At 53.6% G+C, this 19,722-nt stretch overlaps 10 protein-coding genes across 10 annotated transcripts; 5 read left to right on the top strand and 5 right to left on the bottom strand.

Annotated features, from left to right (window-relative positions):
- Positions 1–2: 2 nt before the first annotated feature.
- POSPLADRAFT_1053780 (hypothetical protein) lies at positions 3–488 on the bottom strand (the record flags this gene model as incomplete). The annotated part of the gene is made up of 4 exons (XM_024480448.1): positions 3–35; positions 91–210; positions 267–381; positions 439–488. 4 exons carry the CDS (start codon positions 486–488, stop codon positions 3–5), a joined length of 318 nt encoding a protein of 105 aa, XP_024341783.1.
- A 210-nt stretch (positions 489–698) lies between these two features.
- POSPLADRAFT_1134290 (hypothetical protein) lies at positions 699–3,334 on the top strand (the record flags this gene model as incomplete). Its single annotated transcript, XM_024484459.1, has 7 exons — positions 699–777; positions 840–1,143; positions 1,196–1,515; positions 1,568–1,999; positions 2,056–2,467; positions 2,524–2,992; positions 3,056–3,334. The coding sequence occupies 7 exons, from the start codon at positions 699–701 to the stop codon at positions 3,332–3,334; spliced, it is 2,295 nt and encodes a 764-aa protein (XP_024341784.1).
- Positions 3,335–3,469: 135 nt separating this feature from the next.
- On the bottom strand, positions 3,470–5,016 carry POSPLADRAFT_1038887 (hypothetical protein). Its single transcript, XM_024477459.1, has 8 exons — positions 4,960–5,016; positions 4,822–4,898; positions 4,747–4,758; positions 4,539–4,688; positions 4,453–4,474; positions 4,352–4,393; positions 4,186–4,288; positions 3,470–4,126 (listed from the first exon to the last, which is right to left on the bottom strand). The coding sequence occupies exons 1-8, from the start codon at positions 4,994–4,996 to the stop codon at positions 3,598–3,600; spliced, it is 972 nt and encodes a 323-aa protein (XP_024341785.1). The 5' UTR covers positions 4,997–5,016; the 3' UTR covers positions 3,470–3,597.
- Positions 5,017–5,258: 242 nt separating this feature from the next.
- On the top strand, positions 5,259–5,607 carry POSPLADRAFT_1136515 (hypothetical protein; the record flags this gene model as incomplete). The annotated part of the gene is made up of 3 exons (XM_024484694.1): positions 5,259–5,295; positions 5,348–5,478; positions 5,533–5,607. The coding sequence occupies 3 exons, from the start codon at positions 5,259–5,261 to the stop codon at positions 5,605–5,607; spliced, it is 243 nt and encodes an 80-aa protein (XP_024341786.1).
- Positions 5,608–6,159: 552 nt separating this feature from the next.
- Positions 6,160–6,766, top strand: POSPLADRAFT_1044417 (hypothetical protein; the record flags this gene model as incomplete). Its single annotated transcript, XM_024478531.1, has 5 exons — positions 6,160–6,193; positions 6,262–6,317; positions 6,381–6,449; positions 6,506–6,642; positions 6,706–6,766. 5 exons carry the CDS (start codon positions 6,160–6,162, stop codon positions 6,764–6,766), a joined length of 357 nt encoding a protein of 118 aa, XP_024341787.1.
- Positions 6,767–7,935: 1,169 nt separating this feature from the next.
- POSPLADRAFT_1044418 (hypothetical protein) lies at positions 7,936–9,946 on the top strand (the record flags this gene model as incomplete). The annotated part of the gene is made up of 8 exons (XM_024478532.1): positions 7,936–7,947; positions 8,064–8,090; positions 8,310–8,355; positions 8,493–8,659; positions 9,207–9,270; positions 9,324–9,381; positions 9,436–9,527; positions 9,747–9,946. 8 exons carry the CDS (start codon positions 7,936–7,938, stop codon positions 9,944–9,946), a joined length of 666 nt encoding a protein of 221 aa, XP_024341788.1.
- A 525-nt stretch (positions 9,947–10,471) lies between these two features.
- POSPLADRAFT_1087478 (hypothetical protein) lies at positions 10,472–11,107 on the bottom strand (the record flags this gene model as incomplete). The annotated part of the gene is made up of 1 exon (XM_024483051.1): positions 10,472–11,107. A coding segment is annotated over one exon (636 nt), but the record flags the coding sequence as incomplete, so codon positions are not given.
- An 823-nt stretch (positions 11,108–11,930) lies between these two features.
- POSPLADRAFT_1134413 (hypothetical protein) lies at positions 11,931–15,392 on the bottom strand (the record flags this gene model as incomplete). The annotated part of the gene is made up of 14 exons (XM_024484472.1): positions 11,931–12,155; positions 12,208–12,382; positions 12,437–12,456; positions 12,514–13,063; positions 13,113–13,315; positions 13,373–13,521; positions 13,572–13,662; positions 13,715–13,749; positions 13,801–13,924; positions 13,974–14,442; positions 14,497–15,031; positions 15,082–15,139; positions 15,195–15,227; positions 15,279–15,392. 14 exons carry the CDS (start codon positions 15,390–15,392, stop codon positions 11,931–11,933), a joined length of 2,781 nt encoding a protein of 926 aa, XP_024341790.1.
- A 766-nt stretch (positions 15,393–16,158) lies between these two features.
- On the top strand, positions 16,159–16,935 carry POSPLADRAFT_1044421 (hypothetical protein; the record flags this gene model as incomplete). The annotated part of the gene is made up of 1 exon (XM_024478533.1): positions 16,159–16,935. The coding sequence occupies one exon, from the start codon at positions 16,159–16,161 to the stop codon at positions 16,933–16,935; it is 777 nt and encodes a 258-aa protein (XP_024341791.1).
- A 253-nt stretch (positions 16,936–17,188) lies between these two features.
- On the bottom strand, positions 17,189–19,125 carry POSPLADRAFT_1044422 (hypothetical protein; the record flags this gene model as incomplete). Its single annotated transcript, XM_024478534.1, has 6 exons — positions 17,189–18,004; positions 18,088–18,335; positions 18,393–18,684; positions 18,742–18,821; positions 18,864–19,057; positions 19,106–19,125. 6 exons carry the CDS (start codon positions 19,123–19,125, stop codon positions 17,189–17,191), a joined length of 1,650 nt encoding a protein of 549 aa, XP_024341792.1.
- Positions 19,126–19,722: the final 597 nt, after the last annotated feature.

Below are 19,722 nucleotides of genomic sequence, written 5' to 3' on the forward strand. Positions count from 1 at the left end.
CACTAGAAACCTGTCGGATTTGTTCGTAGTGTTAGCTGTATAATAGACATTCAGCAACACAGAACAGATGAGAGCAAAGGCAGCGCGTACTCTTGTCCACTTCGGCACCTTGTGGATACCTTTGCGGTACCCTCGTGCATGACGGGTGAAGACAGTATACTTGTCTCGTGCGGGCATTTCATGCTCCTTGGGCAATTCCAAGGCCTTAACCTGTGGAGGACGTTAGTCAAGGCCACGCCTAGTGGTAAATGTAATCATGAACGCACCAGAGAAGCACACTCAACACCACTAGCCCTTACAGCCTCGATGACTGAGTCCACTCTCTTCAGACGCTTCCGAGCGTTGGCTTTACGGGTCGGTGACAATTTCCATGGCGTCTTCCTGTGCAGTAACCAGTAATGAGGATATATGCACCGCAGTAGCCTATGCAGAGCTTACCAAAGCAGACCGCCGAGGCTAACTTGTGTCTGTCTGAACGCCCCGAGCATGCTGCCTTCAGTGTGCAAGGTCGACTGGCTGTCCTCGAGATCGAAGGCCTCGAAAAGATGCCGACTAAGCCATATTGGTCCAGCGACGCCGGGCGTCTAGAGCTCGTGAGGTTCTCCCTTGCCCGTTGTTACCTGCCTGCTCATTCTGCTCGCCCAGCCATGAGCGTCGACGTCCAGATGATGCCCCCACCGGCCATGAATGGCCACATGATGAACGGCCATGCCAATGGGCTTTCCAAGGAGCCAAAATTCGCAAGCGGACTCATTCTGCCCCCGCCGGAGATCAAGTGTGGGTCTCAAGCTTCGCGTGTCTCTGGTGCTTGTGCTGACGGCAGACATTGACCTTTCCAGCCGTCATTGACCGGACGGCACTCTTTGTTGCGAGGTCGGCGAACCCCCCTCAGTTTGAGGACAAAATTCGCGAGAACCAGCGTCAGGACCCAAAGTTCTCGTTTCTCAACCCGGCCGACCCTTATCATGCTTACTACAGACATCGCATGGACAAGGTGGTCCGCGGCGAGCTGGATGATGAGACTGCACCCAAGGAGCAGGTGAAGGTGGACGGTGTCGTGGAGGAAAAGGAGGTCGACAAAGGCGTCGAGCCTCTTGTGCCAGAGTTCGTCCTCGACATTCCCAACATTACCGCCATTGATTTGTGAGCCACTTAATTGCTACGTCTTGGACTGCGCTCTGACGGCCGTCTCCAGAGATATTATGAAGCTTACAGCACTCTTCACGGCCCGCCGTGGACGCTCGTTCCTCGCCGCCCTGTCAGCTAGAGAGGGTCGCAACTACCAGTTCGACTTCCTGAGGCCCACCCACTCCCTCTTCGGTTATTTTAATCGGTTAGTTGAGCAGTACTCGAAAGTTCTTCTGCCCAGCAAAGAGATGCTAGAGCAGTTGAACGAACGTACACAGGAAGGCGCGCGATGGAAGGAGCTCGAGATTGCTAAGAAGCGGGCTCGGTGGCAACATATTAAGCGAGAACAAGAGAAGAAACGTGAAGATGACAAGGAGGCGGAGCAAAGTGCGTCCTTGCCCACTGTATTTCACACAACACTGCTGACATTTCTTCGCAGTCGCTTTTGCTGAGATTGACTGGCATGACTACGCGATTGTCCAGACCATCGAATTCACAGCGGCGGATGCTACTTCTGAGCTGCCACCTCCCATGAGCGTGCAGGAAGTGGAGAACATGACACTCGCACAGAAGAGGATGGCCGCCATGATTATGGAGACAACTGCGGAAGATGTTGAAGCCCACCGTGCTCGCCAAGCTGCTGCGGAGGCGGAAGCTGCAGCAGCAGTGGGAGGTGCCGGGGTTCCCATCAATGCGGGAGCCGACGATGCAGCGATGGACGAAAGCGATGACGAGGATAAGGAGTCGCAAGAAAGAAGAAGACGAGAGGATGAGGAACGGCAGAAAGAATTGGAAAGAGCACGAGCTATCCAGGCCAACTCCCTGGAGGCTGGTGCTCCTATGAAGATTAGAACCGATTATGTGCCCAAGGGTGAGTCTGAGCCCATTCCGTTTATCCGAGGTTTATCTCACTATGGTGACTACCAGTGGGCAAGAAATCCGCGGAGAAGATGACAACATGTACCATTTGTGGTCAGCAAATCCCCGTGGATGAGCTGCAGGAGCACATGCGTATCGAGCTACTCGATCCTAAGTGGAAGTCGCAGCGTGATGTCCTCGAGGCCCGCAAGGCCCAAGCATCCGAGCTGCAGCGCGGTGCGAACGTCGTATCATCGCTCAAGAACCTTGCTCGCACGCGTGTTGATATTTTCGGTGCTGAGGCAGACGAAGAGAAGCGCAAGAAAGAGGAGGAAGAAGAGAGGCTCCGGCGGAGGGAACGGGAGAAGGTTGTCTGGGATGGCCACACTGCCTCGAAGGCAAACACGCTCGACAAGTTCTCGACGAACGTCAACTTCGACGAGCAGATTGCCGCGATTCACCGCGCGAAAGGTCTGGGACCGTGAGTCGTGCGTTTCCGCTGCCCAATAGCCTCTGCTGACCGCATTTATCTCGTAGGCAAGAAGTGAATGCGATTGGGCCGGGCATTGGTCCTGCCGCGGCACCTGCGCCAATGACATCCTTGCCGCCGCCTCCTGCATCGCTTCCTGCTCCTCCTATGCAGGGTTCTGGCGACCCTGCTTATTCCGCGGCGACAGTTGCCTCCGGCCCGCAGCCCGCTTCGCTTTATCCCAGTCAGCCTCCGCCTGTTATGCTGCCGCCTCTGCACTACCAGGGCATGGATGCGCCACAGCCATTTGGTTACCAGCCGCCGCCCGCTTCAGCGCCGGTTATGCACCCCGCTCGCGCCGCAGCGCTTGCTGGGTCACCCGGAGCTGTCGGCACGCCTCCGCAGACGGGTATGGTGCGCTCTGCTGATCAGATGGAGGGTGGTATGGACGAGATTCCACCGGCCAAACGCCAGAAGATTGCCAAAATCCCCGGCACGCAGCTGTATTCCGAAGAGGATTGGATCAACATGCATCCGGTAAAATAGTCCCTCGCTCTTGTCGTGTGGATGGTCATACTGACGTCAGTCATTCCATTTTAGCATCCTATCGCGCTTGTTGTTCAGCTACCAAACGATCCGTCTAAGCCTGAATGGAAGCTCGACGGCCGGGTCCTCACTGTCCCTGATTTACCTCTTAATCTTCTCGTGTCTACTCTCCGCGAGCGCATTGTGCAACACATGGGTACCGCATTACCCGTGTCTCGCCTTCGATTGTCTTATGCTGGCCGTATGCTTGCAAACACGAACAATCTTGCAAGTTACAACATTGAGGACGAGGAGTTGGTCTCGCTCAGCATCAGCGACAAGAAGAAAAAGTAGACGGGATTAGGACCGTGTTTATTAGTCTTGCTGTAACTATACGTACCTTCAGAATGCTTTCTTTTTTATCTCGCACCTTGTAAATGTCTGGCTTACTGCAGCCTGCAACCAAGGTGCTATCAAAATATACCCTCATGATGAATAAATGCGAGCCGAGATGACACTAATATACAGGGGTTACATGATGCGCAGAGTGAGACGACGAAAGAAAGGAATCCGGTGCAAGCGACAAGATATGAAAGAAGAGCGATGGTGAACTACACCTAGAGGATCCGCCTCGCTATCAGGGACAGCACCAGCACCAGAAGGACACAAATCGCGGTGTCCAGCATTACAGGCGGCCGGCGCTGGCTCTGCGTGATCGCTGCTTCCAGGATGGGCAGGTCAGGAGTGCGCGCCGGTGACGCGCTCGGTCGCCCCAACAAATCGGACTTGATGATCTGGAGGCGCGGAGTGGGTATGCGTTGCGAGAGTATCGACGCAGGCGGGCTTGGGCGGGTGGGTATGGGTGCATGCAAACGAATTGAAGGAGTGGAAGGAGTGGAAGGAGTATCGAGGGGAGATGCTGTTGAAAGTGGTGTGTTGGTCGACGAAGACGACTCGGATGCGGATGTGGCTTCCATGAAAGGAGTGGCCGCAGGTGTCGGCATGGGGACGACAAGTTGTCTGGGAGACGGGGTATCTGAAATGGACAGGTCTGCGTCTGACACTGAAGCGGAACCTGCAGGTAGTGGGTCGGGCAAACACTCGAGGTTGGAATGGTTGCAGCGCGGGCAAATCCAGTTTCGTGAGCTGGATCCATACAGTGCATGAGTGCATTGCAGAAGACAATGAGAATCAGGTGGACGTACAGGGCTGCCAGTCGCTTTCGCTCCGCGTTGGGGTATTCGATGGCTCCGACGCCTGCAGCTGCTGTGCCCTTCAGTGGAAAGAATCCTTGCAGCCCGATGATGGCTGCAGAAAGCAGGGTGGACATTGAGACGGTGCCGACCCAGAAGATAGTCTCGACGTGCTCACCTGTCCGAACGCCCCAGGCAGGCTGCCAAAGCTCCTCGTGATCTAGATGGGTCCGGACCTCTGCTCAGCGACCGCACAATCTAGAGTGCCATAACACGCACAGTTCGTGAAGCTGATGCAGATCTTCAGAACAAGTGTGTACGTCAGGCTTGGCGGGGCCTTCAGGAAGAGCGGCAGACAGGCGCACCTTGGTGTTCAACTCAAACCGGCCGTTTGGCGTCAACATCATGATAGAGGGCGGACGAAAGGGGTACTCTGAGGGGAGAAGGATGCGGAAATGGTAAAGCCCGCCTTCGAACTCGGTGCCTGAGGGGCCGCGCATAGTGCAATGCCACTCCTACAAGTATGAGATGAATATTTGACGGCGCCCAGCATATATGGTGGCGTCTACTCACGAAGATATCATCCTACGGTCCGTTTAAACACCGTTTTAGAACTTTCCGAGCTTGAGAAGCGAACTTTACACTGACCTCGAGAGGTGCCGCCGAGTAGTCCGTACATGGATCGTTCGCCAACTCCCTGGCTTCTTGCATGATGCGCTTGACAGCTTACACGGCAACGCGCTTGATGAGCAGCCAGATAGTAGAGACGAGGACGTAGCGGCACACCTGAGTTGTTCTTGTTGAGAGCCCCTCGTGCGGCCATGGCGAATGTGTTGCAGGGTCAGAGTGCAGGTGTGGTGTGGAGACAGTCTCTGGGCGCTATATTAGAGGCGACAGACTACAGCCGATCATGGCTGCCAACGTGGAGGCCAATCATGTGATTGACCCGTCGGGAATTTCCTTACTTGCCTCTTTCGGTCCTTGTCTTCATACCGCACATCGGTCGGTCGTCTCGTTGGCGGCATTCATTGTCCTGCTCACGCCATTCATTTCGGGCTAATAGTGCTCGGTAGCAGGAGGGGCTCATGCATATCAAAAAGCTCAAGGTCAGGCCTCGCAAAGGTGAGCTGAAGCAGCCAGAGTAGTCGGTCACAGAATCCTCATTCTGCGGCAGAGCATGCGAAGGCCGTCTGTGGTGTTCAGCTAGCGAGCATGCTTGGGTGCTGGGCGGCCAGCGGTGACACGCACTCTGTCGGACCGTGCCAGGAGTCGGCGAAGGCACTGTATGAATGCATGCGGACAGCGGTGCGTAGGCATATGTTCCCAGCAGGACTCGACTAAAGTAGGTTATCCCCACAGCCATTAGGCGGGAAGCAGCACGGGTCCACCATCAACTACCACCTCATGCGGCTTGGCAAAATACTCAACAAATAGACTGCACATATTTATAATGTCCGGTTTCACGTTGTCCATGTCAGCACTGATAGACGAGATGCTTCCATGCCTAAGTCTGTCACTCTGGGCGTTGGTCGCCCTCAGGATAGCTAGTGCCGTCTTCCAGCTATCCCTCTAATTGTAGCCTTTGTCTGTATGGGCGTTGCGGCACCAACTATTGGCATACAAAGACGCCTCGCACCACCCTTGCTTTCTCAGCGTAGACAGCTTCCGCAGCTATACATTTGTCATCAATGCTCGTGCTCCCAACGAAAGCAGCGTTCTGAAGGATGTTGAGGCTGACGGACACCGAGGCTGCCAAATCCAGCGACCTTGTGCGCCGCTGTTGTTGTGGTTTGTTTCCCGAGTCACGCTGCGGCTCGGAGTCGCGCCTGGCCTGCGCACGGCTTCCTCACGACTACTTCATTGTGAAGTCGGCCAACCCCTGCTTGTTCCTAAACCACCACCACCACCACCACCACCACCACCACCTTTGCGTCTGTCAGCCCCTTTGTCCATCACCTTCCTCACCACCATCCATCCCAGCCCATCATGAGGTCCAAGTTCAAGGATGAGCACCCCTTTGGTTGGTGGCGCGTCTGCCTCTCGCTCTGATCTGAGCTAATCGGCCGTTTTATGTGCGTCTGGCTACAGAGAAGCGTAAGGCTGAGGCAGAAAGGATCCGGCAGAAGTATCCTGACAGGATACCTGTGCGTTCCCTCGCTCGTGTTGACGATACCTCAGTTACTTAGTACTATCTGTCCGGGCTTCAGGTGATTTGCGAGAAGGCGGACAAGACCGACATCCCGACAATAGACAAGAAGAAGTATCTAGTACCATCAGTGCGTGGACTCGACGTCCTTTGTGAAGTCAAGGATTCTGACGGATCCTGCTCCAGGATCTCACCGTCGGACAGTTCGTATACGTCATCCGCAAGCGTATCAAGCTCGCGCCAGAGAAGGCGATCTTCATCTTCGTCGATGAGGTCCTGCCACCCACTGCTGCCTTGATGAGTGCGATTTATGAAGAACACAAGTGAGTAACTCTGTCTTTACACGCGCTAATTACATTCTGATCGAGAACGTCTGCGTGTTGCAGGGATGAGGACGGCTTCTTGTACGTCAGTTACTCGGGAGAGAACACATTCGGCTCGCAATGAACGCAGATGGCGCTGTCTGCACATCGCATGGCGGACCATGCCTCTCGTCCTCTCTCGTATAGTCTTGGCGGCCTAGAGATCGCGCTGGAGAAGTAATCGTACCATGATAATCTCTGGTGCCTTTAGCACTTGATTCTCACCTCTCCATCCCCATTACCTTCTTGTGTTCTGCCAGTTACCCTTTCGTCGCGCCTGTCTGCTCCTGCAGGGCTGGCGGCTTGTATTTATATCGTTCTTTCACCAGTCTCTTATCGCAGAGTGCAATTATGAATGTATCATGGATCATATATAACTTCGGAGATAGCCTGACATACACACATTTGGTACAGATGTCAGGTAGGGAGCTACTCGGGTCCCTCTAACTGCTTTCCACATTGAATCGTTTCAGCACAAATTATGTGAGAGTGTGTATTTAGTCTCTCCGAGTCAGGATAATCGTATGGCACGGGAATAATGAATATGAATGTGGAGAGAGCGACATGTGCGACAAGGCATTTTGACCACAGTCGTATCCCAGGAACTTCCCGTCTTCATTCACTATTTGTTTAGATGTCTACATGCTGGCTTGATGGTCTATAGCGGCTATGTTGGCTTCAGTGGCTGGGCGTGACTTATGTCTAACTCTGGAATGTTGCACAGATGGAGTTGCAAGCGCTGCCATATCGGAGTGTGGGCTTGCCATCGTGACATGCTATGACGATTCCTTTGCTTCAAGTTTTACACCCATGGAAGAGTCATCCTCGCGACTTCGTGCCGGCACAAGCACCATCCGTTCTCACGTCGCAAGTGTTGACAAATGTGTAGGAAGCTTTAACGTTTCAACTGACACAAGAATTACATAAAATGATGCAGTAGATTTCGAGCCCGAGGCACCCATAGTTTGGTTATCCTGAACTCATGAAGATTTGTATGGCCCGCCGTGGTGCATCTAATGTCCGACATGGTTCCACCGATGGCGTCATACCTTTTGCATGCAGGCCAGGTCACATAGCACCTTATAGTGCTCATGCAAACAGCTGCATGGACCCCTTCGGCAGACGGGAATGTGCTGCTATCACGATCCACAAGAATACAAGGGAGATATCGTAGCCAAAGCAAACGAGCTCGAGGCGAGTTGCAGATTTGCTGAAGAGCGTACTTGAAGAGCCCTTCGAGGTGTCGCTGCACCCATGGCCGAGGAGGTAGGCGTTCAACTGCTTTTCGGATATTGGCCATGGACATGTGAAGTGGCAGAGGAAAATCAGTGTCTAGTCTGAGTTTGAGGCATAGACACCCAAACACTCAAGTTTACCGCAAGAGGGCCGCCACGGGGCCTGAGCAGGTAGTAAGTGATTCGTACAAGTGAGGCCTTCTCTTGGTCTCGGCTGTTTTGGGTAACTTTCTTGAGGGCCACACGGAACGAGGACAATTCTCAATGACTCGACTTATCTGCACAGGCCCAGCCAGGAGGCCCGGGACTATCCTCATGTCGTAGGAGGCTAAGCGGTAGTTCCATATCCCAGCCCTCGTACGTGGAAGGCAGTCGTTCCTCTGTACTTGATAGCTTGAGTACGAGCTTATGAAAGAGTCCGCGATCACCATGCGAGAAAGTGAGTGAGTTGGTGGATACAATAGCTCGCACACTCCGCCGAGACTCCCGTTGAGATCTGACGCGTTTCCCTTAGAACTAGGTATTTCTCAATCATGAAATGTATACTGTTAATTGCATCAACTTGACAGGATCAAGATTCCGACTCGGAGACTTCACCACCAGAGACCGCGTACGCACTGATCACAGTAGTCGCCTTGCCTAGTGTCATTGGCACGGACGACCTCTGGATCGCGAGAATGAATACAATCGACGAGGACGATGCCAAGGAGAGGCCCAGCAGCTTGGATCAGCCACCAACGTCTGTGAGATCTGGATCTCAGATCTCATGCCAGTTGATCGCCTTGTTACGGTGATCTCAGCCGTGCCGCATGAACATGGTGCCCATCGGGTTGTGTCGCCCCATTTACAAGGTAGTATAATGCGCCGCAGGGAGAACCGTTGAATCGTGTTCTCAATGCTGGTGGGGGTGAGCCCGACGGGCTCTCGGATCATGGCTTGGGCGGTGGCGGTCTGAAGCCACATAAGCCACCGCTTTAATTTCCCCTTGCCCTGGCTCGCCACTCGCTTTGTTCTTTGTTCTTGTGGCGCACATCACGCGCGTATAAAGCCTGCGATGAGTCTGCCTTCTCGATTGTCCTGTCCTTCGTTCCCTTTCCCACCTTAGGTAGGGCCCCTCCTGCTTCTCTTGCACTCCAACTGTCTCCTGTGTACTCTCTTGCCCTGTCTGCGACGGGAAGATGGTTACTACTGCGTCTTTCGTTTTTCGCCTAGCTCTATATCGTGCGCAACTCAACCTCGTCCGTGTTCCCGTGCACTGACCTTTGTGGCTTGACTCGGACAGTTCTTCAGCTGACGGCCCATGCACTTCTCATCTTCTTGCTCTTCACTATGATTGCTGATCCCACCGGCAGAGGTGAGCGATATTCTGCACAGGTACTTACAATTTTTTTTATTTACATACCACAGCGACCGAGGGAGCATTGATAACGTTTCACATTCTCGCCATCTTGGTCCTATGCGCACAGTGCGTCGGTCCACGTTCTCGCCGCAGGTTTATCATCTGACTTCCTTATTATAGGGCGGTCCATTTCGTACTGCGTCGCAAGAATCGTGGGCCCGAGCCCCGGGTCACATTCATGTTCGCTCTAGTCGTAGGGTTTATCTCAACACGTAAGTTCATGGTGGTCTCTGTTGATAAGCTGAGGTCCGTTAACAAGCCACAACAACAGTTTGTGCCATCACCGTCCTCACTTTTATCCACGACTTTCCTGACGTGGCGTACTCGGGTGTCTCATTGGGTACATTTGTGGCTATGACTGCTTTGTCAGTCATCTCCGGCAAGTGTTTGGCTATTCATTCACAGTAGATCTCGACTCATTTGTGGCATAGCCGTCATGACGGTTGGAATCGCCTACAGAGAGATGAAGAACATGCCGGACATACACAGGATCACACCGTTCACGCATGATCTTGAAAGCGGAGGAAGAGAAACGCGTGTGCGCCGGACGGCCCCGAGGAGCCAAGGCATACGGCCGCTGGTGCTCCCCAGTGAAAAGCCTCAACAGCCGCAGCCTGTTTACTATGGGTAAAGGCGACGTCCTATCGGAAGCACGCAGTTGTCTTCAGCTGGAGAAGTGGTGTAGGTTTCATGTCGCATTCCATTTATTTACCCATCCCCGCGCCCTCTTCATTCTGTATTGATTACCGACTGCAATGGCGTTCGCATCGACGTTATTTAGTTCCTCTGGCAGATATCGGTAGCATTGAGTGGTATATATCGAGCATAGGTATACATATAAATGCGACATTGTTTATGCAAGGCTTCACGAGGGCGCGGACGATGGTAGGTGCGCGCCAGTATACACGTCACCACTCGCATCCGCCTGCGCGTCGAGTGCCCTCCAGTAGTCGTCTTCATCATCGTCTTCAACCCGAGGACCGTCCTCTACCTCCTGGGACTCGTCGAAATCAGCGCCATCGGCATCGGCATCACCAGCGATAGCCCCGACGTCCAATAGAGAGACGCCATCAACGGTCTTCACTCTTGAACCGGGCATGGAGCGGCTGGTCCCGGCGGGCACAGTAAACTGTAAAGTAATGTTAGGTGTAACAGTGTCAGGCAGCGTAACGATGCCCTCGTCGGTCACGATATAATCCATCGACATCAACGGCGCGACAGAACTGAAGACGACGCTCATGCGCCGGATGCGAGTAGGCTGCGCCTCGATGCTGTGCGACTTCTGTGAGTCATCCAGCCGTCTGCGCTTGGCCCTCCTCTCTTGCACGTCGTCCAAGTATGCCGTCCGCTCCGTGCGGCTAAACATGATCCGCGTGTTGACCTGGTTCGCCCACACCAGGCCTAAACTTGCCTGCTTGCGGCCCTCGCCAGGGATGTTTTCCGCACGGCTGAACCAGCGCGCCTGCTCGCTGTAGATGAGGTCGTGCGACTCGTCCAGCGGCGCGTCTGAGAACCTGTCGACGACGTCAACGACCTCGTTGAGCACTAGCACGGCGATGCGGTGCGCGCTCGCGAGGGCGTGCAGCAGCGTGGAGATCTCGGCGAGGCTCTTCGCGCGCTGGGAGAGCATGTCGCTGGACACCTTGTCGTGGGAGTGGAAGAGCTCAGTAAGCGCGTCGACGACGAGTAGCTTGACGGGCTTCGCGCCCGGCTGGGCTGCGTGCTTCGCGATTAGCGCAGGGAACGTTCGCGCGAGCACCTGGAGGAGTGTCGGGATCTCGTGTGTCTTCATGGTGTGAATGTCCGATAGGCCGGCCGTCTCGGGTGAGAGCCGGGGATGGTTCTCGATGATCTCCTTCATACGAGACGTCGGGAGGGTCGCGCTAGTGGTTAAGTAACACGCAGAGCCGGACAGTCCGCCCTCTTCACGAGGAATCTGCACGAGCAGTGACAGTTGTAAAGCGAATTGTGTCTTCCCTGCTGCACTACACTACGAATAAGCACACCGTGCAGACGCGTCGATGGATGGCTCACCTTTCGCCTGCTACTTCCCAGACCATCCCGGTCCTTATCCCACCATTGAGTGCTTCATCAAGCCGTGCGTCTCCCGTTGTGAAGATCTCATCTTCATCCTCAAATTCTGATAGTGGCTGAGGCGAATTAGCCAGGAAGGAACAAACTACGTCCAAGATTTTCTCCACTTCTCCTGATGTGATCCAGCACCTCTTGGAGATATCTCCTGGCGTTGCAAGCAGAAGATCCGCAACCGTCACGATTTTGCCTATAAAATTGATCAATACGGTTCTCCTGGCCACAGTCAATACGCGCTATATGATGCTCACCCCGCTTCAATGCCGTTTGCTGTGTGTTGGACAGTGTCCGAACATTTGCCACTGTCTGAAACTCCATCTTGTGATGGTAGATATGCGAATTTCGGTCATACAGAATCACACTGGGGGCAGCACGAACCGTGAACGGTGCCCGCAGCCACCTTGTGCATAGCTGATCGACCAGGAATGAACTTCCTATTTAGACGCCGGCATCGACACATACAGTACATAAAGGTACATAATCCAAATTCATAACCGATGTCAAATGTCAATATAGTAACCATCTCATGAAAGACGCTGCCCAATAGACTGCGATGAACTCGACCTCCCCAGAAGGCCGCCCATGACATTGGTGACAGTTTCAGTGATTTGACGCTGTTGCGCTTGAGCGTGCTTCACATAGAAGAGGCGCACGGTGGTACCGTTCCAAATCCCAAGGGGTGTCATGGAGCGGACGTAGATTTCGCCCCAGAGCAAAGACGACAGCCAGATAATGGAAGCGTCCGACCACTGTATCTCGATGTTAGTGTCAAGTACAATCGCTGATAGAGCAGCGACTCACAATGAAACGCCGAGGGGCCAGTGGCGGTGGTTTTGGCAAAACATGGGCCAGATTCGTACTTCGGATGAGGTCAACCACGGCGCCGTTGACGTTCGTCGGGTTAAGGCTGGTTTGTAGTTCCTGAACTTTCGGAAGCAGCTCCGATATCACCAGCATGATGATATCAAGTGGCAGTCTAACAACGTAAGTTAGTATTGGCATAGTCTTAAGGAGGGAGGCTAAAACTGACCCTTGTTGCCATGAGGTGACCTGGGGGATTGAAAGCTCAATCACCATCTACTGGTAAAGAATAATGAACAGACGCACCCATTCTTGGGTAGGCACGAAGCCATTCCGACCGACTGCGGTGGCGGCGACGCTCTCCAGACTTCCACTTACATCAAGAGACAACGAGCGTCCCGCCGCCCTCATCTTGCCCCTGGCTTTCTCAGAAGGCTCCGGGCGGCTTCGATTGAACCCCGGATGCTCTGTTGCGGTCGGGGACATTAAGGGCCTGATAGTGGCAGGATCCTCTTCCGATGACGACTGCGGTGCTTCGGCGGGATCTTCGGTTGGGTCAGATTGGCTGTGCAGATCGGCAGAGCTGTCGCTCTCGCTGCGTAACAGTCTGGCCTTCTCGTCTTGTGGTTGTTCTTCTTCCTGGTCGATCGCTTTGTTTTTGCCTTTGTCGACGGCACCCCCGGCCGTCCGCGCACGTTCCTCTTTGGCTTGCTGGATCCGACGGATCTCCCGCAGCCCACGAACGAGTGTAAACGTGCCAAGATCCTCGAATGTCTTATGAGCATGGAGGATCCCGTACACCAAGTTCGGATTCTCAGAGAGATTTCGGAGTAATACAGCATTGAAGGTCTCTAGCCTGGGTATAGATGAGCGCGAATCAAGACAAGACGAAAGCTTTTCATTACATGAAGAAGAGAAGTCTTGGATGACCTTCGTCTGAGAGCAGGAACGAAGGGTTTGAGAACGCCGTGAAAAGTTGTACCAGGCGTGTCGATGACGTGATACTCAAATTCTTGAAGTAGGGAGCAGAATTCGATAACGCGATGATAAACGCGGGGTACAACGAAGTGAGCGCTCCCGAAGTCGTGGCTACCATCGCATATATGGCCTGAAAGACGGGTTTCATCGATCAACGTGAGTCGTTATCTCTTATATAGTGACCTACGTGAATCATGAAGTCAGCTGCCGTACCAAGATTGCTCCATTTCGGCGGGACTTGTGCCTTGATCAGCGAGGACAATTTCATCCCAAACGCTTGTTCTGCAGATATGCTTTGCACGATGTAGGAAATAGCACGGCAGAGTCCATGTTGTTCTGTCGGCACCGCATAAGTGTTATTCGAAGCTGAGCTGACACGACATTACGTGGTTTATCCTTGATCTCAATGCCATAGCACAGTAGGTATGCGAGGACGTCCGTGGCCTTGTCGGAGTCTAGAACGTAGGCACGGAATTTCTGCAGCATCCCCAGTCAGTTGCCGTAGTATGACTACTTGTTGAAAACACACCTTGTTCAGGTCGATCAATTTCCATAACAAGACGACTTGCGGAAACCGTAAGCACTAGACGATTGCATGAAATACGAAAGACGTACTGGTCTCCACTATATACGGGACAGACTTCTTTGATCCAGGGAGGAGGTTATTGATGGACGCCATCTGTTCCTCAAAGATGCCTGTGATACCTTCCAGAATGAATGCAAAGTCTATTGGCCGGTGCTATAACACGCCTAAGCACCCCCTTGATTGAAGGACTCGGACAACTCACGAGCTTAGCAACGAAGTATCGGAAAGCGTTCGTCCGTGCCGTGGGCCCTGCTGACGATCCCGCATCGCCATCGGTAGCACTGTCACGCGCTGTTCCACTCTGGAAGTCCAACAGGGTACACAGAACCTGTAAGCAAGTTGACACTAGTGTTGTTTTAGTATCCTCGCCCTTGAATACTAGGTGGTTGTACGGAAGTCTCCCAGCCATATTGCCCATACTCATGACGTTGTGTGCACGGGATGAGCTCATGATGGTATTCAGCAGAGAGCAGAGAACGGTGAGAACGTGGCGTCTGGGCGTACGCTGGATAAAATGGAGGGAATAAAGTGATGGAAGCGGCAGAAATGCTGAAGGAGGGACATAGATTGGTTTCGACAGCAAAACCAGAAGCAAGCGTAGGACTTCTGTCCTATTGTTGTCCAGAGCTTGGCTGGAGCCAGGATCAGTAGTAGACCCAACGCCCTTTCCCCTAAGTGAAGGTGAATTGTCTCATACGCGACGCAATGGTCAGCGGTGTGCGCACCATATGACATAATTAATTTTGTAGTGGTCCACCTGAAGTTTGGTGGGAATAGTAAAGCCGCAGCAGAACAGCAAGTCAACAACGCAGCCAAAGAGCTTCTCAGCCAGGGAGGGCAGTGTCAGCTTAGGCTTCTCTTTGGGACCGGATGCGTGCCGTGACGACCCTTCCTGTGGACCATCTTCGTCCTCTTCGTCGTCGTCGATGACGAACTGAGCCCCAGACGCATCTGAAGCTTGTACAGATTCGTCCTCCACGACCTCCTTCTTCCAAAAGACATCCATGTCAAATCTGATCGTCTCACTCTCCAGCTCGAAGACTGTAGGCAGGACGCGCTGTAGCACGCGTATGCAGTTCAACACCTCCTTGGTGGTGTTTCGCGGTGATAGTGTCTTCATGAACGAAGAAGCGAGCGACGCGACGGATGCATTGGGCGCGCTGGGGAAGGTGTGGTCCGATACGAGGTTAAATAGGCGAGATGTAATGACGCGAATCAACGTCGCGACGTTCTCAGGCGCATCGAACAGGGCACGACGGACTGAAACATGAGTTGATCACAAGCGCAAGGCGAGCGACTCAGCAGCGTACCATCATTATGAGATATGAGCGTGAACACGTCGGAAGCCGAGTCAAACAATGTAACATACTGCAAGTCCAATTTACAGTTAGAGATGGAGCTTCGGAGGCCTGCCAACACTCACTTGATCCCAGTATGAGTCGGTGGCAGGGATATTCTGGAAAACTCAGTCAGAGCCGGTTGTTCATGTGATGCAGTCCGAACATACACGAGTGGTAGCGAGTTTCGCTATGCCAGTTGGCTGACTGCGGAAGGCCAGCTTCGCTTCATCGCCAAGTAGGTTGAAAGGCACAGTGATCTTCTGGGGAAAGCTTGCCAGCATTGTGCAGCTCTGCGAGGGCTTGTGTCGCTTAGTAGGATTTGCAGCACACACAGTGACCGTTGGTGAATTGAGTAGAGGTCGACCCAGGGCGGTAGCATTGGCATAAGCGCCGAACTAGGTGATCGGGCACCGTGACCTCATCATTAACGTGTTCCTGTGCAGCGCCCATCCCGCCGGGTTGCCCGTTACGCACACATACTCTGACAAACTCCAAAAACGGCTCTGGCCCCGCCAGAGTCACATCTTGGGGCCGAGTGTCGATACTTCAGTATACCCGCCCCTGTCGCCGTACAGGGGCTTCGGGCTTTCGGCGACCAAGATGTGCCATTTTGTCCGCTGAGTCTGTCCAGTGCTGGCTATGTTCCTCTCTGTGCCAGTCCACCTCGCTGTAACCCATCTTGACTAGGCAGTACCAACTCATGACGTTCGACAATCCACAACGCCGAGCAGCGTACAGTCCCGGATACTTAGTCTCATGTGCAACTGCCGGATATGCGCTTGACGCGCATCACGTGGTCGCGTCGTCGAACGCGTCGGGCGCGTCGGACGGCGGATGCAAACGTTCTCCTCGACTGTCGTCACATCCGCCGAACGAGACCGGTCTGGTTATCCAGAGAACGGACCGACGGAATGATGTACCTGCGTCGGGGCCGGAAGCGGCTCTCCACAGTCTGAAGCTTCGTCTGGATGGTATATAAACAGGGAGAGAACGCTACTGTGAGTTAAGAAGATTTTCATCCGCTCTGCATCACCCTACTATTCCATCATGCAGTCCTCATCATTCAATTTTCACGCTCTAGCTGGCCTAGGGCCCCGCAGATTCTCGCTACCAGACATTACGAGGCGCGCTCCGAGGCGGCCTGAGCAGAGTCGCTCAGATCTGACTGGTTATGATGCCGACTCCGAGGCAGAAAACCAGCCACGCAACCGCAAACCCTCGACACGCTCACTACCTCCCTCACTTCATGACATTGCGATGTCCGCGCGCGCCGCAGACCAGATGGCCATTCATGTCGACTTTGCCCTCGCCCTCACGAGGTCTACAGGACGCAGAGCCCGTACAGCACCACACACACCAAGGAATATGCCGCCCACAAGGTCGCGAGCTCCTGCACGGCACTCCCAGGAGAACCTCATCCAACCCCTAAGCGGTCTCGGCCTTGGCCTGCCCACTACACACCACATTCACGCCGACCGCTCAGCTGTGGCTGAACCCGATAGCACCACGTCGCAGCTCAGCGACCCAGAACAGCCGCTTCGTGCCTACCCCCTACTGCCACCCGGTCTGTCGAACACGGACTTTCCGCATGGCACACAATCCCCTCACCACTTATATCCGGATACTTCCTCGTCGTCATCGAATTCGGAGACCGATAACGATCTAGAGGATTATTCGGACATTATTATTGACATCGTCCGTCCGACGCCCCTCTCGTCACATTCTAGCGCCTCAGAGTACCCCTTTTACGGTGACATGTCGCCACCGGGAGCACCGCGTCTGGAGAGCATATGTCGCTTCGAGACCGAACCTCTGTACCATTAATACACATCGCCGTATTATCTACGATACGAGATTTCAATAGAGTTTCTCATTCTTCATGATCAACATCAAGAAACTAGCGACGCATTAGACTTTGTCCATATCCGCTCCTCACTGTTAGTTGACCCGTATAGCTGCCAGAAGTCTTTCACGAGTGTATGTCGTCGCGGAACTCTATTATGTGGCTATATCATTGATCGAACATTGAAACGTAACCATCGCATCCACACCATTTTAATCGATTCTTGAACACACTTCATGTCTCCCCTCCAGCATTCATACCTTCTATCGCAAACTGCACCGTTCTAACCGCTAGTGTCCGCATATTGAGCAGCACCAAAGTGCCTGTCTCCCTGAATCCCGGCGCCAACACAATCCGACACCGCTTTATACCACCCTCCCCCTCCATGTCCTCCTCTCCCTCCTCGCCATCTACCTCCATGTCTACGTCTCCACTCGTCTGCTCCCCACTTTCTCCCCGCGTCGGCCCCCACCCTCGCTCTTCCACGACGCGCGTGCCGAACCGGGGCTGGCACCCGACAATATACACGTCAGGCGTTTCACTGATCACAAACGGGTCCGACCCGAAGTATGGATGGCACCAGAGCGTATCCGGCGCAGTTGGCGCAATGTGCCGCCATCGCAGGCTCGCTTCCGCAATAGACAGGCGTGTGGATAGCGGGGAGGGGAGGTACTTGAGCATATCGTCCACCGGCTGTCCCGAGGAGACGAGGAACGTGCGGAACGGTGTCGCGCTTACCGCCTGTGCACTTTTGGAGGCAGACGCGGATGCTTTTTGTTTGCCCTTCTCGCCGTCGGGGGTGCCCTCTGTGTTGGGAGAAGGGCCGACACGGAGGTATGTCGGGTTCGTCTCACATGTGAAACTCGCGAACGCAGCAGCACTGCCGAACATCGCACGCGGGAAGGGTTGTTGAGGCAGGAGGGTACCGGCGGGATCCGACGCGCCTGGAAGAACGTGGATGGGCATGGTACGCGCGATATCTGTAATATGGGCGGCGAGTGTTTGCGTAGGATGAGGCGAGAAATTGGCAGAGTCTTGGCCGTAACGTCGCTGTTAGGTGTGTCAATACAAATATACATATTTGTATGTAACATAGCCACCAGGAATAGGATGTAACAAGTGAGAATACACACCCCTTTACGCTCCATTTTCTCCTCAGGAACTGTCCCGTCGGCATTGAGGATATGAGCCAACGAATTTCCAGCGACAATTAATCTGGAGATACGCGCAGCCGAGGCCTGGTCGTCGAGACCACCAGCCTCACCTGTCAGATATTCTGCCAGCATCTGAATCTGGGCGTCCGCTGGTGATGTCGAACCAATTTCTAGCCCAGACAGGATAGCAACCCATTCGTCTTGCTCCTGTCCTGGAACTGGCGTTTCTACACACAACTTCTGAGTGAGGTACAAGTAATATGATTTGGAAGAGACGCACATACCGTCAACATCCATCTTTTCGGCTTTGCCTTCCTGACTGCTGCCTGCACTGGACTCCCCCCAGTTGAGGTCAGAGTATGGTTGTGGAGCCATTCCAGCAGTGCATATATCCACCACCTCGAACTCGCCACCGCTCGTCTCTATACCAAGGATGCCGAGCACAACGCCTGTAACAAGACGGGCGGATCGTATACGTTCTCCCACAAGCGCAATTCTACCAGATTCATCTTCAAGCATAGGCTGATCATCTTGGGAGCAGTATGTCATGCGTGTTGCAGGTGCGGGGAGCGAGTGCTACAGGTGCAAGATCAGGCGGAAATGCATGGGCAACAAAAGCGCAAGAAAACCTACATCGCGCGCAAGGTCTTCAAGAACATTGGGTTTCATCGGCATGTCCATATATACAGTGCCAATAACGTAGGACAATTGTCCTTTGATTACGTCGAGCACGCGGCCGACATAAATCGGCCTACCTGCGACGTCATGCCACCTCCGCCGAGCCCGTGCCATTACATATTTGCGGAGCACTTGCAGCCGCACGTAGTAGATACTTGAGTATTGATGTTTGTAAGAGCGATTCGCTGCACCAAGTACAAAAGATGGAGTACGGGGAGAGGGGGCTACGACTGCCGTCGGAGGACGGGTAAGGGGCGTCTCGGGTACGGGTCTGAACAGAAATGAGCGTACTTATTCGGTGGATTTTCAGGGTACGTACATTGTATCAACAGTAGACATTTGAATATACGCGTCAACGACTAGCAACGATGAGCAGCTGTGGCGGACGACTGAACGACGCGTCGCGCGTGAACGCGTCAATATTCGCGTCGTGAAAGTGTGGCGTTGTTTGGTTAGACGCCTATAGTATGGATAATACACAGGCGGCGCTGAGATTGAGTTCAACCCGGGTTCATCAAACAGCACGCTCAACCCAGGATGGACCGGGTTTTTCCCCGAATTGGCACCGCCGGGTCTTTTCTGATTCAGCCTGGCATTGGGTAAAACCTGGCACCCGGTGACCTGCGCCACGCCAGGTTCAGTGGACGGGCCGGACAATGCCGCTATTCCGCGAGCACCCCATAATTCCCATAAAATAATTCAAATAAATAATATATATATTATCCTGTATTCTACGGACATTCGACAGCAGCGCAAACCAATAGCTACTAGCTACATATATACAAGTGTGTTCAGTATGTCAGTAGGTCAGTGTGTCAGTAGGTCAGTAGGTCAGTAAGTCAGTAGGTCAGTAGTCAGTAGGTCAGTATGTCAGTAAGTCAGTAAGTTCGGACGTCAGTAGGTTGGGACGTCAGTATTGTCAGTATATGATTAGTG

The sequence above is a fragment of the Postia placenta genome (genome assembly GCF_002117355.1).
Source record: "Postia placenta MAD-698-R-SB12 unplaced genomic scaffold POSPLAscaffold_3, whole genome shotgun sequence".
Classification (NCBI taxonomy): Eukaryota; Fungi; Basidiomycota; class Agaricomycetes; order Polyporales; family Adustoporiaceae; genus Rhodonia; species Rhodonia placenta.

Excerpts from the sequence above, each read along its gene's own strand:
- POSPLADRAFT_1038887 (XM_024477459.1), bottom strand. The coding sequence starts at position 4,996 with ATGGCCGCACGAGGGGCTCTCAACAAGAACAACTCAG. Across the intron at positions 4,475-4,538 it reads GGTTTGAGTTGAACACCAAG|ATCTGCATCAGCTTCACGAA; the intron begins GTGCGCCTGTCT and ends CTTGTTCTGAAG. Across the intron at positions 4,394-4,452 it reads CTGCATCAGCTTCACGAACT|ATCACGAGGAGCTTTGGCAG; the intron begins GTGCGTGTTATG and ends GGACCCATCTAG.